Consider the following 16,056-nt stretch of genomic DNA (forward strand, 5'->3'; position numbering starts at 1 on the left):
ACCGCTCCTTTTGCTGTTAAACTTTCTAACTTCGCCGAGATGAACCCTTAGACCCTCCTTGCAGCCTGGGGATGACAAGCAATGGGTGGGAGGTGTCAAGTGAAGCAGATAGGATGGCCTGGGGTCCGATCCGTCAGCCCTGGCCGCTGGAGAGCTGTTAGAAAGCATTATAGATGCCCACGTGAGATCCCGGGGCGGGGATGGCACACTGCCAGGGACGGGGGAAGGCAGCCCTGGGCAGGAAACGTTTATTTGCTGTACACACCAAGGCCATCTCATGCCTTTCACACCAGTCCACAAACTCCTGGGGCCGCAGCTTGCCCCCCACCGCCCCCGTGTCCCCAGGCTCAGCTCTGGCCCCGCTCCTGCCGCTGCAGATTATCTTCCTCTTCCTCCTGGGCCTGGGGGGGCGGCGGAGCTGGCTCCTCCAACCCCGGGGAGGCCACCAGGAGCTCCCCGGTGGACGCGGCCAGGCGGAAGACCACGGGGATCCGGGCCAGGGCCGGGTTGGTCTCCTGCAGGCCCTGGATCCACTTGGCCAGGGTGGCCTGGTCGTGGGTGCCCGCCATGCACATGGCGAAGACAGGACCTTCCTCCACTGTTGGGAGAGATGGGCCTCAGAGTCTGTGCAGTGGGGGCTGCAGCAGACGCCCCCCTCACCCGTGCCCACATCGCTCTGAGGCCAAGGGCCGGGGCCTTAAGCTGCCCTTTCGGCTGTCTGGTGCCTCCAAGCCTTTGCACAAAGCGTCCCCTCTGCATCGACGGCTCTCCCCATGCTCCCAGGTTCCTCCAGGAAGCCCTCTGGGAGCCACTGCCCGGGTCACACTCAGCTGCCCATTCAGAGGCAATCCTGATGGGGTGCGTGTGTACTCGTGGGTGCCCATGTGCATCCATGGGCTCTCAGTGGGCGGTGTCCTGGCCTGGGCACCCCCCATCCTTTGCAGGCATTGGGAGTCCCGCCCCTGTGGCTTTTACCTTCATCGATGTCAAACTGATAGTCGTCCCAGCCGCTCCTCCCGTATTCCAGGTCTAGCTCCATGGGGTAGTAGAGGTTCCACTCTTCCCGAATCTCCTCCACTTCCTAGTCGGGGGTGGTGGGGAGTGCAGGCGGGGTAAGGGACCAAGGATCTTGCAGCCATGGGCCTGACTCCCCCACCCCCAGCCTGAGCCTCCAAGCCCCTCAGGAGCGGACCCCGGGCAGGGCCAGGCCAAACCCCACGTCCATATCTGATCCCCCCATCCCAGCGCCCACCTGCGCGCCTTGGAACCTCACCCTCTCCTCCGGGGGCAGCAGGTCGGCTCGGAGGATGTGGTAATAGACGCACCGGTCCCGGAGCCACAGGGAAAAGGGGCCCTCGACGAAGATGGGCCGAGCCGGGTTGTGACGGGCCAGGGCAGCCTGCTGGTCGGGACTCTGGATTCCTGCGTTGGAGACACACACACACCAGGGGACCTGGCTGCGGGGCTCTATCCACAGGCCCCAGGAACCCGCCCCGCAGGCCCAGCAGGGAACTGGCTGGGGCAGGTGCAGAGGTCTGGCCGGAGGGTGCTGGGGGCCTTACCTACAATGTGGGGCTGGGTGGGATCCACTGCTCCTGTCCAGTCTTTGGATGAAGGCATCTGCAAGGCAGAGCGGGAGTGGGAGATCGCAGCCCCCGGCCCCTAGAGGAGCCGCAGGAGAGGGGAACGGGGATCCAGGAGAGCGAAGGGCACCTCTTGGGCCCCATCTATTGGGCCTCCTGCACATCACTCAAACCCATCTCCTCCTCACTTCCATCCCATTTGGCAGAAGCTGTTAACATTTAAGACACACAGGCCAGGGAATCCTGGAGTCAGCCCACCTGCGTTAAAATCCCAGCTCTGCCACAAGCCTTGTGATCCTGGCCAAGTCACTCTACCTGTGGGCCCGTTTCCCCCACTGCAAAGGGGGATGATAATAGCATGGACTTCCCCTGGTTCTAAAATGCTCAGAACCATGCCTGCCACGTAGTAAGTGCTAAGTGCTTGTGAAATTAGAAAAGAAAAATAATTTCACATGCACAGAATAGCCCAGGAAAAAGACACAAGATGCAAATCACAGATAGCATTTGCCTCCTATGAGGAGGGACAGGGTGGTGAGGATTAGCCTTTTGTATCTTTTTAACTTCATACCCTGAACATAATTACTGCTCAAAAACCTAAATTGAAATTTAATTTTTCAAAAAAATGCACATGCTCTTTGGTGGAACCATCTGACCTGTTGTAACGTGTAACATACATCCTTTCAAGTTCAAAATGAACTGTACTAACGTAGAATGAGCTCCAGGCCACATTATTAAGTTAAAAAAGCAAAAAGCAAGGAGCAGCATGTGTGTCTGCCATTTGAGAAACATTTCTAGAAGTATAGGTTTTGCTTCTGGGCCCTTTTGCTGAACAGTTTAAACATTTATATCAATTTTTCATTTAAAACATAACATGGAGTTTTAATTATATATTTATAAACTTTTTTCCTCTCAGTCTAAGTGTCTTGCTTCCTGTCAATAGTAATAGATTTTCTTATTTGATTTATCCTTTAGTATTCATTGAATAATTTCAATATTATCGCTAACCTTAAAGCTATGGGATTAAGTTCAGGATTTATCTGCAGTTATATTTTTGTGAAAACATACCGGTGAGGTAGTTGGACAAGGGGGTTCAATGGTGACTTGGAATAAGTTATTTCTCTCTATGTTGATGTTGCCAATCAGGTATCTAGTTACATTCGTTCCCGTTCTCAATTTTGATGGGTATTTTTCCCTTTTTAAAATTTTATACTTTTGATGACACTAAACGTCTACAATAACTAAAACACAACCCAAAATGTGTCAGATGGGCATGGGGTAGGGTGGCGTGGGGGTGGTATGTTGGAATTCCCTGAATGGGGTTTGCGTTATTCTTGCAACTATCCTGTAGGTTTGAAATGATTTCAAAATTAAAAATTTAAGAGAGAAAAAAAAAAGACAACTTGTATGAAAAGGGACGTCTGGCTTCTGTTTTTGGCTCCTCTACCCAAGTACCCCTGCTCTCCTGGACATCATCATTTTTACCCATTTCTGATTTTGAATCTTTCCCGTATTTGTTTTTGTTAAAGATGCAAATATGTATACATACTTTCTTCCCCCGTGCCGTCTCACATTTTAAGGCAGTTTCCTCTACACATGACTCTTCACCTGCTCTTTTCCCCTTTTCCAGGCTGCGTGGTAATGTACAATGTGGAGAGGCTGAAGCTACATAACCTTCCTTGAGGGAGATTTGGTCATTTCTATGCCCAGTTTAGGTGCTGGGATCTAATTAAGTGTGATCATTTGACCAGGTTTTCAACTTTTCTTGTATGTATTGTTCATAATGAGTCAGGGAGAAAACTAATATATAAACAAAAAGGACACATATGCAGAAGAAAAAAAAGATATATCTGCTTGCTAATGCACAGGATCTCTGGGAGGAGACCCAGGATGCTGAAAAGGATGGTCACGTCTGGCCGGAGGGGCTGGGGAAGGAGAGTCAAACCACTCACTGCGTGTTTTTTTTGTGTGCTGTTTGGCACTTTTGACCATGCAGACCCGTTACTTGAAAAACACGAAAGAAGAAATGAAAGGCCGTCCTTCCTCTCCATTCTGCTGTGACGTGCAAGGCCAAGTCTCCGTCCTCTCCGCAGCCACCTCCAAGCCGACCCCCTCTGCCGCCCCGCCCCACCACTGCCCAACACCGTGCTTTGGCCATCGTGAATCCTTCCAGAAACAGGACTCCAAGCCCCTCTCCATTCTTCTTAAAACCTCCCTGTGGCTCTCCCCACTGCTCAACAGGTTCATAACCAAGTTCTTTAACCCTGCACCCCCAGACCTCTTCTTCCTCAAGCCCCAGTCAAAGGAAGCCCTTTCTGCACCCGCTACGGATTCCCAGCCCCTCTCCAAGCCCTTGCCCATGCTATTCCCTCTGCGCAGAAGGCAATCTGCACCTCTCCTGACCTGCCAAAGCCCAACAAGTCCCACCTCCTCCAGGAAGCCTTCCCTGCCCGCTGCCTCCCCTAGGGCTGCTCCATCTCAGAGCAGGGAAACTATCTGGGGTCAGCCTCCAGGACCAATGATGGGTGCTGTGAGCAGCTCTCTTTGGATCCCCTGCACAGCCTGGCATGAGCAGAGGCCCTAACATACTAAGAGGGGCAGGGGGTGGCGATGCATCATTCAGTCATTCAACAAACAACTGCTTGGAGACACAGGGGAACCTAGGCACGGTTTTTGCAGAACCAAATAAGTAAATGTGGCCAGCACGGGGAGGGGGATGTCAGGAAGGGTGTCCTGAGGAAGGAACGGAGGAGCTGGGGCCTGAGGAGCATAAAATCCATGGAGGGAGGGGGAAGGGAGTTTCTGGGCAGAGGGAGCAGCAAGCACAGAGCCCACGGTGGGACTTGGCGTCGAATGTGCAGAGAACAGAAAGGAAGGCAGTTGCTGAGAATATAATGAGCTGCGGGGCAGAGGTCCGGGATCGGGGAAAGGGCCTCGGGAACCCACTGGAGGGGTCTGTGCTTCCCCACAATCACGGAGGGGAGGGGAGGGGCCCAGGCAAGCGGTGCCCAGGCTCAGCCGGGGCTGTAGGCCGCGGGGGTGGCCAGGGCAAGGTACCTGGTAGACAGTGACCCTGGCGCTGAGGTCGGGCTCCATGTGCCGCAGGCCCAACCTGGCCAGATCCACGGGGTCCTGGGGTAGGTTCCGGGGCACCGGGAAGGGGTTGATGTTCTTGAAGCGGGGCAACCACAGCCTCATGCGCAGGTACTTGAGCATGGGGTAGCTTTTGCGCCCGAATATCTGCATCAGCAGGAACTCAGTCTCCTTGCTGGGCATCACCCCTGTGCCAGGGAGGGCGACGTGAGACAGCAGGGGAGCCCCCAGAAGGAATCGGGGAGAGGGAAAAACTGAAGTCAGGGAGAGCGCAGAATCAGAGGGCATTAGAAAGGAAAACGCAGAACGGAGGAGGGAAAGAGGACAGACAGACACGACTGAGAGAGGAGGGGAGGGGAAGCAAGACAGAGGGGGAAGCAAGACAGAGGGGAAGCAAGACAGAGGTAAGGAAGGGAGCCAGGGCGGTCGGCTGAGCGCCCCCCGCGTTGCCCTGCGGGCCTCACCGTGGTTCTCCATCTGCTCCAGGACGGCCACCCCGCACTCCTGCTGCCGCGGGTAGTGGATGAAGATCTGCTGGATGAAGTTGCGCGGCCGGAAGACCTCCTTGGGGAAGACGTCCAGCAGCAGGTTGTACACGGCCAGGTCCCGCTCCACGCCGTAGTCCCGCATCTTGCGCAGCGCCAGGTAGATGAAGTCCACGTGGCCCCGCTTGCGCACGCTGCGCTGCTCAAAGCCCCGCACCGCGCGCACGAAGCTCGCCTTGTCCCGCGCCCTGCCCGGCGCCGCCCCAAACAGCTCCTCGTGGTGGGCCAGGGCCTTGGGGGGCCTCCGCGGGGGCTCGGGTGGGAGCGGGGCCAGCCAGGAGTCGGAGCTGGGGGCAGCGGCGCTGCAGTGGAGGCCCCGCAGGGCTTTGGGGGGCACCTAGGAGAAGACAGGCTGCTGGAGTCCGGCCCCTCTCAGTGCCTCCCCTGGGGTGCGGCTGGGCAGGCTCTTGGCTGGGAGAAGTGTCAGGGGGCATCCCCAAGGGTCCCCGGGGAAGGGTGGGGGCTGTGCTGACAAACCCAAGATCAGGCGCCATTGCAAAGCGTGATAAAACACTATGCTGGTGCCGCTGTGAGGAGACAGACACTGTGTCCACCGCTGGGGGAGTTAGAACCTCTGGGGAGATAATAAAGCAATATTCTCCACGATTGCAAACAAACACCCTTGGACCCCGGGAATCCAACATCTGCGTGTTTAAATCTGACAGCTCTAAGCACAAATGCTCTAATGCCAAATGCCTTTTGTAGGAAGTTATTCTTGGCAGCAGTGGAAATACCCCAAACACCCATCAGCAAGGGAGCGGTTGGTTAAACACCTGGCTGTGTACCTGGCCAAGGAACCCCTGCAGCTGCGAAAAAGACCCAGGCAGGTGTTGCTGTGTGATTGGAATAATAAGCTCCAAGGTGTTATTAAATGGAAAAAAGCCGGCGTGAAACAATGGGTACATAGATTCCCATTTGTATAAAAGAAGAAAAAAATATATAGTTGATCCTCATTATCGGCAGATTCTGTATTTGTGAGTTTGTTTACTCGCTAAAATGTATTTGTAACCCCCAAATCGATACTCGCAGTGCTTTCGTGGTCATCTGCAGACATGCGCAGAGCGGTGACAGATCTGTCACTTGATGTGCACGTTCCCTGTTGAGATAGAGCAAGGCAATGCTCTGCTTTCTTGTTTCAGCTCACGTTCTGTAATCAAGTGTCCTTTCTGCAGTGTATTTAGTGCCACGTTTTTCATACTTTGGGGGCTTTTTGTCGGTGGTTTAGTTGTTTAAAATGGCTCCTAAGTGTAGTGCTGAAGTACTGTCCAGTTTTCCTAAATGCAGGAAGATTGGGACGTGCCTTTTGGAGGAAATACGTGTGTTAGATCAGCTTTGTTTGTGGACTACTGCGTGTGAGTTCAATGTTAATGAATCAAGAATGTATATTAAATAAGGTGTCTTTAAACGGAAATAAACATAAAACAAGGGTATATATTGACTGATTGATGATCATGGCCAAAGCTTGCAAGAACCTGACACTGCATTTCCCTTGGGAGCCATGGTTCTGATTCACTAATTCAGGGGTGACAGCGACTTTACAGAACTACAGTGAATAAGGAGAATCAACTCTATGTATAGCTTTGTTTTGCTTGTGTAGGTATAAAATAACTCTTGAGAAAATATAATAAGTGGGATATACCTCTTGCCTCCAGAGAGGGGAACTAAGCGATGGCTGGACAGAAGAAGGACAGACCCCGGCCCTGGTGTAGCTCCAGAACTTTCTACAGTTCCACCTATATTATGATATCATTAACTGTGTCACCTATTCAAAGGATAAATTTAAAACTTTAAATTTAAAAAAAACAACAACAAAAAAAAACACAGATCTTGGATTCAGCAGGTGTCTTGTTTCGAGTTTCCCAGCCAAGTGACGTTCTGCACCCTGCTTTCCTGCTTGGAAATCGGTTTCCCTATCTGTTATGGTGGCACCCCCTTGGGTGACGGAGAACTTGTCCCCCCAGGCAGGGGTGCACAGCTGCTGGGAGCAGGCCCGACCCTCCAGCACTCAAGTTGACAAACCACGGCCCACAGGCCAAATCTAGCCAGCGGCCTAGCAGCCTGCTTTTGTAAATAAAGTTTTATTGTAGCACAGGCCTGCTCATTCATGTATGGATTGTCAGGAACTACTTCTGCTGCTGCAGCGGCCAAGGTGAGTCATTATGACACAGACCATGAGGCCCACGGCAAAGCCGGAAATATTTACTCTCTGATCCTTGAAGAAAACGTTTGCTGACCCCTGACTCTAGATGGTATACTGACATCTCAATTTCTCCTATTACTTTAAATTGAATGTTTTAACTAGAATGGTTACATTTAAGGCATGGTCAAAAATGTAGAGCTAAGGCTAGCTTGGCAGGTGAACTCACTGCCCTCCCTCCTATGTAGGACCCGACTCCCAGGGGTGTAAATCCCCCTGGCAACGCAGGATATGACTCCCAGGGATAAATCTGGACCCAGCATTGTGGGATTGAGAAAATCTTCTTGACCAAAAGGGGGATGTCAAGTGAAACGAAATAAAGCTTCAGTGGCTGAGTGATTCCAAATGGAGTTGAGAGGTCACTCTGGTGGACATTCTTATGCACTATATAGATAACACTTTTTAGGTTTCAATGCACTGAAATAGCTAGAAGTAAATACCTGAAACTATCAAACTCCAACCCAGTAGCCTTGACTCTTGAAGATGATTGTATAACAGTGTAGCTTACAAGGGGTGACAGTGTGATTGTGAAAACCTTGTGGATCACACTCCCTTTATCTAGTATATAGATGGATGGGTAGAAAATGGGGACAAAAACTAAATGAAAAATAGGGTGGGATGGGGGGGATGATTTGGGTGTTCTTTTTTATTTTTATTTTTTATTCTTATTCTGATTCTTTCTGTTATAAGGAAAATGTTCAAAAAATAGATTGGGGTGATGAATGCATGACTATATGATGGTACTGTGAACAGCTGATTGTACACCATGGATGATTGTATGGTATGTGAATATATCTCAATAAAATTGAATTAAAAAAATAGATTGGGGTGATGAATGCACAACGATATGAAGATACTGTGAACAGCTGATTGTACACCATGGATGATTGTATGGTATGTGAATATATCTCAATAAAACTGAATGTAAAAAAATGTAGAGCTAATAAGGGCTAGTATTTACTGAATATTCTTCCATTCCGGGCACTGTTGGGGACTTTATCAGAGTGAGACTCATTTAATCTTTACCACTGTGCTAGGAGGGAGTGCTTGCACTGTGCCCATTTTATAGAGGAGGAAACTGAGGCCCAGGGAGCTGAAATGGGATGACTGGATTCTCTACCTCCCATCTCTCTGCCCTGCTGCCCCCAGTGTGTGCTTACATTGGGGTGAGCTCACCCTGATGATAGGGGGAAGCTAAAAAAAAAGGGGAAGGGGCAATGATTTTAAGTGACATTTTCGGCCACTAATACTATAGGTGGTAGGGGCAGAGGGCAAAAATTGGACAAGGAAGTTCTGGATGCCCCCAAAGAGGGGAACCACCACAAATGAGATAATGTAAATGAAATGCTTGGCACAGGGCCTGGCCCAGAGTAGATGCTTAGTAAAAAAGCCATTGCTATTAGTATCGTCAACATCATCATCATTATTTTATCTACAGTCATTAATCTGCTTGCTCCACTTAGTCACTTTGGGTCAGGGAAGGAAGTGTAGTTTTCTGTTCCAGTTTTAAGAAAGAGCTACACACAGCCACTGCCCAAATCCCACTTAACATGTAACACGTCCTTATTTTCCAATGCAACCCCTCACCCAGGTGAGCACCGGCCCCTCTTAAATTAGGGACCTTCAACAGAGCCCCCCAAGTGGACAGGTTAGCTCAGCCCCGAGAGCTGGCATTATCTGAGGGTTTGGGAACAAATTGCAGGCCTTCCTCCCACACCTGGAGCAGGGGAGCTGACTGCCCAGCTTGGCTGTTACCTGAGAGACAGGGGGTCCTGGGAGGGTGGCCCCGCAGATGCCACCCCAGCCCCTCAAGAGGCCCCGAGCCAGCCGGGTGGCCTGGGCCCAGCTCATGGCTCTTCTTGTCGGACAACCACCTGGTTAAAAGAGAAGAGACAGTGTCAGCCTGGGCCCCACCCACTCACGGAGGCAAGAGCCCCTTGGGGGTCACTCCAAACTGCCACGTGACTCCTGGCGCCCTGGGTCTCCTTGTCCATAAATGGGCCTTGGATGACAGTTAAAACTGGGGGGCCCTGTCGGGCTTTATTCACAGACAGATCACCCTTTTAAAGTGTAGGGTTTAACGGATTTTAGTATACTCAAAGGGGTGCAACCATCACCACAATCTAATTTGAGAATATTTTCATCATCCCCCAAAAAAAGACCCTGCAACCATTAGCAATCCCTCCCCAGTCCTCTCTCTCCCTCCCCATAACCACTGGCAACCATTCATCTCCTTTCTATGTCTATAGATTTGTGTATTCTGGGCATTCATATAAATGGAATCATACAATCTGGGCTCTTTTGTGCCTGGCTTCTTTCTCTTAGCATGATTTCAAGGTTCGTACATGGCTCAAACCTCATTCCTTCTTATTGTAACAATATATATATTCTTTTGTATGGATATAACCATTTGATTTATCCATTCCTCAGCTGATGGCTCTTTGAGCTGTTTTCACTTTCTGGCTGTTTTGAATAGGGCTGCTAAGAACATTCGTGTACAAGTTTTTCAGTGAACATATGTTTACATTTCTCCTGGGTATATACTTCAGAGAGTAATTGCTGAAACATATGGTAACTATGTGTCACGTTTTGAGGAACTGCCAAACTGTTTTCCAAAGTGGCTGTGCCATTTTACCTCCCCGCCAGCAATGTGTAAGGGGTCCAATTTCTCCACATCCTCTCCAAGATGCTGAGCATCTTTTCATGTGTTTATTGCGCATTTGTGTCTCTTCTTTGGAGAAATGTCTGTTGAGATCCTTTGTCCGTTTTAAAAATTGGGCTATTTTTCTTTTCGTTACTGAGTTTTAAGACTTCTTTATATGTTCTGGATACCAGACCCTTATGATTTGCAAATGTTTTCTCCCATTCAGTGGGTTATCTTTCAGCTTTCTAGAGGGTACTATTTGCAGCACAAGTTTTTAACTTTGATGACGTTCAACTGATGTATTTTTTCTTTGTAGCTGTGCTCTGGGTGTTATATCTAAGAAACTGTCGTCTAATCCACAGTCACAAAGATTCTCTCCTCTGCTTTCTTTTAAGACTTTTATAGTTTGGAACTATAATCCATTTTGAATTAATTTTTGCATGTGGTTTAAGGAAGAAGTTCAAATTTATTCTTTTGCCTGTCAAGATCCAGCTGTCCCAGCCCCATTTGTTGTAAAGACTGATCTCTCCCTGTTGAATTGCCTCGGCGCCGTTCTTGAAAATCAACCAATCATAAATGTGTTTATTTCTAGACTCTCAATTCTATTCTATTGATCTATATGTCTAGCTTTATGCCAGTACCACTGTCTTGTTTACTGTTGTTTTGTAGTAAGTTTGGCAATCAGGGAGTATGAGTTCTCCAATTCTGTTCCTTTTCAAGACTGTTTTGGCTATTCTGGGTCCTTTGCATTTCTATGTGAATTTTAGGGTCAGCTTGTCAATTTCCGCAAACCAAACATGGGGTGTCTCTCTAATAATTTAGACCTTCTTTGATTTAATTCGACAATGTTTTGTGTAGCTTTTAGTGAACAAGTCTTGTACTTCTTTTGTTAAATTTATTAAGTATTTTATTCTTTATGAAGCTATTGTAAATGGAAATGTTCTCTTAATTTCATTTTCACATTGTTCATTGTAAGTATATGGAAATACAATTTATTTTTATATGTCCATCCTCTCTCCTGCAACCTTGCTGAATTCCTTTATTAGTTCTAATCGCTATTTTATGGATGCCTTAGGAGTTTCTATATACCAGACCATGTTATCTGCAAATAGTTAATTTGCCTTCTTCCTTTGCAATCTGGATGCTGTTCATCTGTTTTTCTGCCTAACTGCCCTGGCTCAAACCTCCAGTACAATATTGAATAGAAGTGGTGAGAGCAGACATCCTTGTTTTCATCCTGATCTTAGCAGACAGCATCTAGTCTTTCACCATTAAAAAGGATGTCACCTGCCACACTTAGAAACCCTTTCTCAGGCTGAGGAAGGTCCCTTCAAATCCTAGTTTGTTGAATGTTTTTATTATGAAAGGGTGATTTTTCTGCATCAAAAATTAAGATCATGCAGATTTTGTCCTTTATTCTATTAATATGGTGAATTACACGAATCGATTTTCAGATGTTAAACTAACCTCGCACTTCTGGGATAAATCTCATTTGGTCTGGGTGCATAATCTTTTTGCAGGATTCGCTTTGCTTGTAGTTTTCTTTTTTAAAAGGATTTCACGTCTACATTCATTAGAAATACTGACCTGTATTTTTCCTTTCTTGTGATGTCTTTGTTTGCTTTTGGCATCAGGATAATACTGACCCCATAGAATGAGCTGGGAAATGTGTGGATCATCATCAACATTTAACCCTGTTCTAGCGCCTTCCATCCGGACCCACCCCAGCCTCTGCTCCATATCCTACTCCCTTTACGGCGAAGTTTCTCCCAAGAGGCACCATCCTCACTCTCTCCAACCTGGCTGCTGCCCCGGCCATTCCTCTGAAATCACTCTTACCAAAGTGTGTTCTCCATCTTAACCAAAGCCACAGATGACTTCTCAGGCCTTATCCTGTGCAATTTCTCAGCAGCATCTGGCACAGGTGACCTTCCCCTCTTCCTCTCTCCCTTCCCACCTCTCTTTGGACTTCCTCTTGGTTTTCATCCTGGTTTCCAGGCCTCTGTTTCTCAGTCAGTCAATGGGATCCCTTTCCTTCCCACTTCCCTCTAAAGTTGACAGTACTCCCAAACTTGACCGTGATACGTGTCACCTGGTGTGCCGGTTTGGATGTATTATGTCCCCCAAAATGCCATTATCTTTGATGTAATCTTGTGTTGGCAGATGTATCAGTGTTGATTAGATTGTAATTCTTTGAGTGTTTCAGTGGAGATGCGCCCCACCCAAGTGTGGGTGATGACTCTGATTGGATAATTTCCATGGAGGTGTTGGCCCGCCCATTCAGGGTGGGTCTAAATTAAATCACTGGAGTCATATAAATAGCTGACAAACAGAAGGAACTCAGTGCAGCTGAGAGTGACATTTTGAAGAGGAGCTACAGTCAAGAGGGACACTTTGAAGAATGCACAGAAGCTGAGAGAGTAGCTGTGGATGAGAGACAGTTTGAAGATGCCACTGAAAGCAGACTCTTGCTCCAGAGAAGCTAAGAGAGGATAAATACCCCAAGAGCAACTAAGAGTGACATTTTTGAAGAACTGCAGCCTAGTGAGGAACGTCCTGGGAGAAAGCCATTTTGAAGCCAGAACTTGAGGCAGACGCCAGCCATGTGCCTTCCCAGCTAACAGAGGTTTTCCGGACACCACTGGCCATCCTCCAGTGAAGGTACCCAATTGTTAGACACTTTATGGCCTTAAGACTGTAACTGTGTAACCAAATAACCTCCCTTTTATAAAAGCCAAACCATTTCTGGTGTTTTAGCTTCTCAGCAGCATTAGCAAACTGGAACACCTGGGATCTCATTAAAATGCAGATTCTGATTGCACAGGTCTGGGGTGGGGTTAGAGAGTCTGCACATATAACAGGCTCCTGGGGTGACACTGATACAGCTGGTCTGGGGAACATGCCTTGAAAATGAGGCTGCAAAGAGTCCCACCTTCTAGATTTATCTGTTGGCTTTCCTTGCTGTCACTGAACTTGGTCCTCACTTCTCTCTATTTCCTGTATGCAGCTCTAGTGGTTCTCGGACTTTGTTTATATTAGAATCATCTAGGGAGGTTTTAAAAATCCCCATGCTCAAATCAAAACCACAATAAGTTATCATTTCACACCTACTGGAATACCCATTATCAAAAACAACAACAACAGCAGCAACAAACAATCAGAAAACTACAAGCTGGAGAGGATGTGCAGAAATAGAAACACGTATTCACTGCTGGTGGGAATGTAGAATGGTGCAGCCACTTTGGAAGGCAGTTTGGCGGTTCCTCAGGAAGCTAAGTATAGAATTGCCATATGATTCAGCAATCCCTCTGCTACTTATACACTCAGAAGAACCGAAAGCAGGGACACGAACAGACATTTGCACATTAATGTTCATAGCGGCATTATCCACGATTGCCAAAAGATGGAAACAACCCAAGTGTCTATCAACCGAAGAATGGATAAAGAAAATATACGTATGATGAATATTATTCAGCAGTAAGAAGGAATGAAGTCTGAAGCATGTGACAACACAGATGAACTTTGAGGACATTATGTTGAGTGGAATAAGCCAGGCACAAAAGGACAGATATTGTATGATCTTGCTAATATGAGACATAAAATCTAGAAAAACAGGTTACCGGGAGGCAGAATGATGGTAGAAAATGGGGAGCGGGTATTTACTGGGTGTAGAATTTTTAACTAGGTCAAACTTAAACATTTGGAAACGGATAGAGGTGATGGTAGCATGTTGTTGTGAGTTTAATTAATAGTGCTGAATGGTGCGTGAATTTAAATTAGGAAACAGAGGTGATGGTAGCACAATATAGTGAGATTAATTAACAGTATTGAATTATGTGGGTGATTGTGGTTGAAAGGGGAGGTTTAGAGTAGAGTATGTCACTAGAAGGAAAGCTGGAGGATAAAACAGGGGACTGTATAACAGGGAATCCTGTGGTTGACAATGGCTGTGATTGATAGTACAAATATAAAAATGTTCTTTCACGGACTAGAATAAATGTATGTCACTATTACAAGGAATTAATAATAGAGTAGTTTACAGGGGAAAATGCACCTACTGCAAAATATGGACTATAGTTAACAGTAATGTTTTCATATTCTTTCAGCAAAAGTAACAAATGTACCATATTAATGGTAAGGGTCAATAACGGGATGATAAGGGGCACAGGGTGTGACGGGTTTTTTTTGTTTGTTTGTTTGGTGTTTTGGGGTAATGAAAATGTTCTAAAATTAAGTGTGGTGGGGAATGCACAACCATGTGGTGATACTGTGAACCAATGATTGTATACTTTAGATGGATTATATCATATGTGACTATATCTCAATAAAGTGCTGGGGGAAAAACAAACTTTAAAAAATAAAATAAAATAAAATAAAAATCCCCATGGCCAGGCTATACTTCAGATAAATTAAATCAGAATATCTGGGGGTGGGGCCCTGGCATCAGCATTTTTAAAGCATCCCAATGACTCAAGCATGCAGCTAAGATTGAGAATCACTGTTCGAAACTTTCCCTATTCAAAATATATTACAGGGGCTGGCAGCACCAGCATTATCTGGGAGCTTGTTGGAAATGTACCTATCCCTGACCTGCCCCATACAATCCATCAAATGCATCCACTTCTCTCCACCCACAGGCCACCATCCCAATTCGTCCCCTGTCCCCTGGACACCTACCCAGTCTCCCACTTCTGCCCTGCGCTGCTTTCGGTCCTTTGTCCCCACGGTGGCCAGAGGGAGCTTTTTAAAAATGTAAACTAAATTTAGTGCTCTCTGTCTGAAACTAATAATGTTATATCACACCTAAAATAAAATCCTACAAGGACTACCCCTCCAAACTCAACTTCAATCCCTGGCAGCTCCAGCTGCACTGTTTCTTAAACAAGCCGAGTTTATTCCGGGCTCAGGGCCCTTGCACTTGCTTTGCTGTCTTTTTGGAACGTTCTTTCCCCAGATCTCCCCAGGGCTGTCTCTATTCAAAGCAGATGTCTTCAGTGACCGCCCCCAAATCTAAAAGCCCCCATCACCCTGTTTATTGCATTTTTAGCAGTTAGCAGTATCTGATATCCTGTTTGGCTTATTTCTGACTTGTTCTCCCAGGAATCTGTCTCGTTCATTGCTGTATCTCCAGCCATCAGGACAGTGCCCGGTAAATGGTAGGTATCCAGCAAGTATCGGCTGAAAAATAAGATCTAAACTTCTATAAATCTGAACACCCTGGCAGGATGTCCGTACAGCAGCTCTGCAGCTGGCTACCTGGATTCCGGGTCCACCGGAAAAAAAGGGCCGACACGGGTTCGAATTCCCGCCTCGCCACCGACTTGCGTTGTGACCCCGGACAAGCGCCTTAACCTCTCTGAGCTTCACTTGTCTCATCTGCAAATTGAGAGATAAGGAGCGTGGGGCGGCGGGCGTCCTTGCCCCGCACGTCCCCGCCCCGCTCCTCAAAAGGTCATGGCTCCCTGACCCTGCAAGCTGGTTCCCTGTGGGGCCTCCCCTCCACCCTCCCGGACCCGGAACCCGCCGCTCCGGGGCCCAACAGCTCGCGCTCGTCCTCCCACGCGCACCTCCCACTCCCACGTACCTCTTCACGCTGCCGGCCGCGGCCTTCGGGCCGGCTCTGTCCCGCCGCTGGGCGCCGCCATGTTGGCCCGAAGGCTTTCCGGGTCACGGGCCGCCGGCGCGACAGCAAATCGAGAAGGCCGGTTTCGAGAGGTCCCGCCCACGCCCCGAGAATAACCAATAGGAACGTGGAGTTACTCTGGTCCCGCCTCACAACGTGCAGGGCCACGCCCCCAATGAGGCAAGCCTCCCCCGCCCCTCAGCTTGAGAACCTTGGAGTGCGGCCGGGAACCGAGCAGCTGCACAGTTCCCAGGCTGCGAGGCTGGACCCCCGGGGCCCCAATTTCCCCACCTGAACTGCGAAGATGACTCACCAAAGCTGAATCAAATGCATTCCTTCATTCGTGCAACAAACATTTATTGGGCTCTCACTCT

The 16,056-nt window shown here is 48.2% G+C and overlaps 1 protein-coding gene across 2 annotated transcripts; it reads right to left on the bottom strand.

Annotated features, from left to right (window-relative positions):
- Positions 1-232: 232 nt before the first annotated feature.
- On the bottom strand, positions 233-15,726 carry ECSIT (ECSIT signaling integrator). Of its 2 annotated transcripts, XM_037818567.1 has the most exons (9): positions 15,644-15,724; positions 15,316-15,435; positions 9,171-9,289; positions 5,138-5,555; positions 4,638-4,861; positions 1,563-1,620; positions 1,274-1,422; positions 976-1,081; positions 233-598 (listed from the first exon to the last, which is right to left on the bottom strand). In XM_037818567.1, the coding sequence occupies exons 3-9, from the start codon at positions 9,264-9,266 to the stop codon at positions 348-350; spliced, it is 1,302 nt and encodes a 433-aa protein (XP_037674495.1). In that variant the 5' UTR covers positions 9,267-9,289; positions 15,316-15,435; positions 15,644-15,724; the 3' UTR covers positions 233-347. The 2 variants fall into 2 exon arrangements, with proteins under 2 accessions (XP_037674495.1, XP_037674496.1); XM_037818568.1 differs by lacking the exon at positions 15,316-15,435 and having other exon boundaries at positions 15,644-15,726.
- Between the last annotated feature and the right edge of the window lie 330 nt (positions 15,727-16,056).

Source organism: Choloepus didactylus, chromosome 25 (genome assembly GCF_015220235.1).
Source record: "Choloepus didactylus isolate mChoDid1 chromosome 25, mChoDid1.pri, whole genome shotgun sequence".
Taxonomy (NCBI): domain Eukaryota; kingdom Metazoa; phylum Chordata; class Mammalia; order Pilosa; family Megalonychidae; genus Choloepus; species Choloepus didactylus.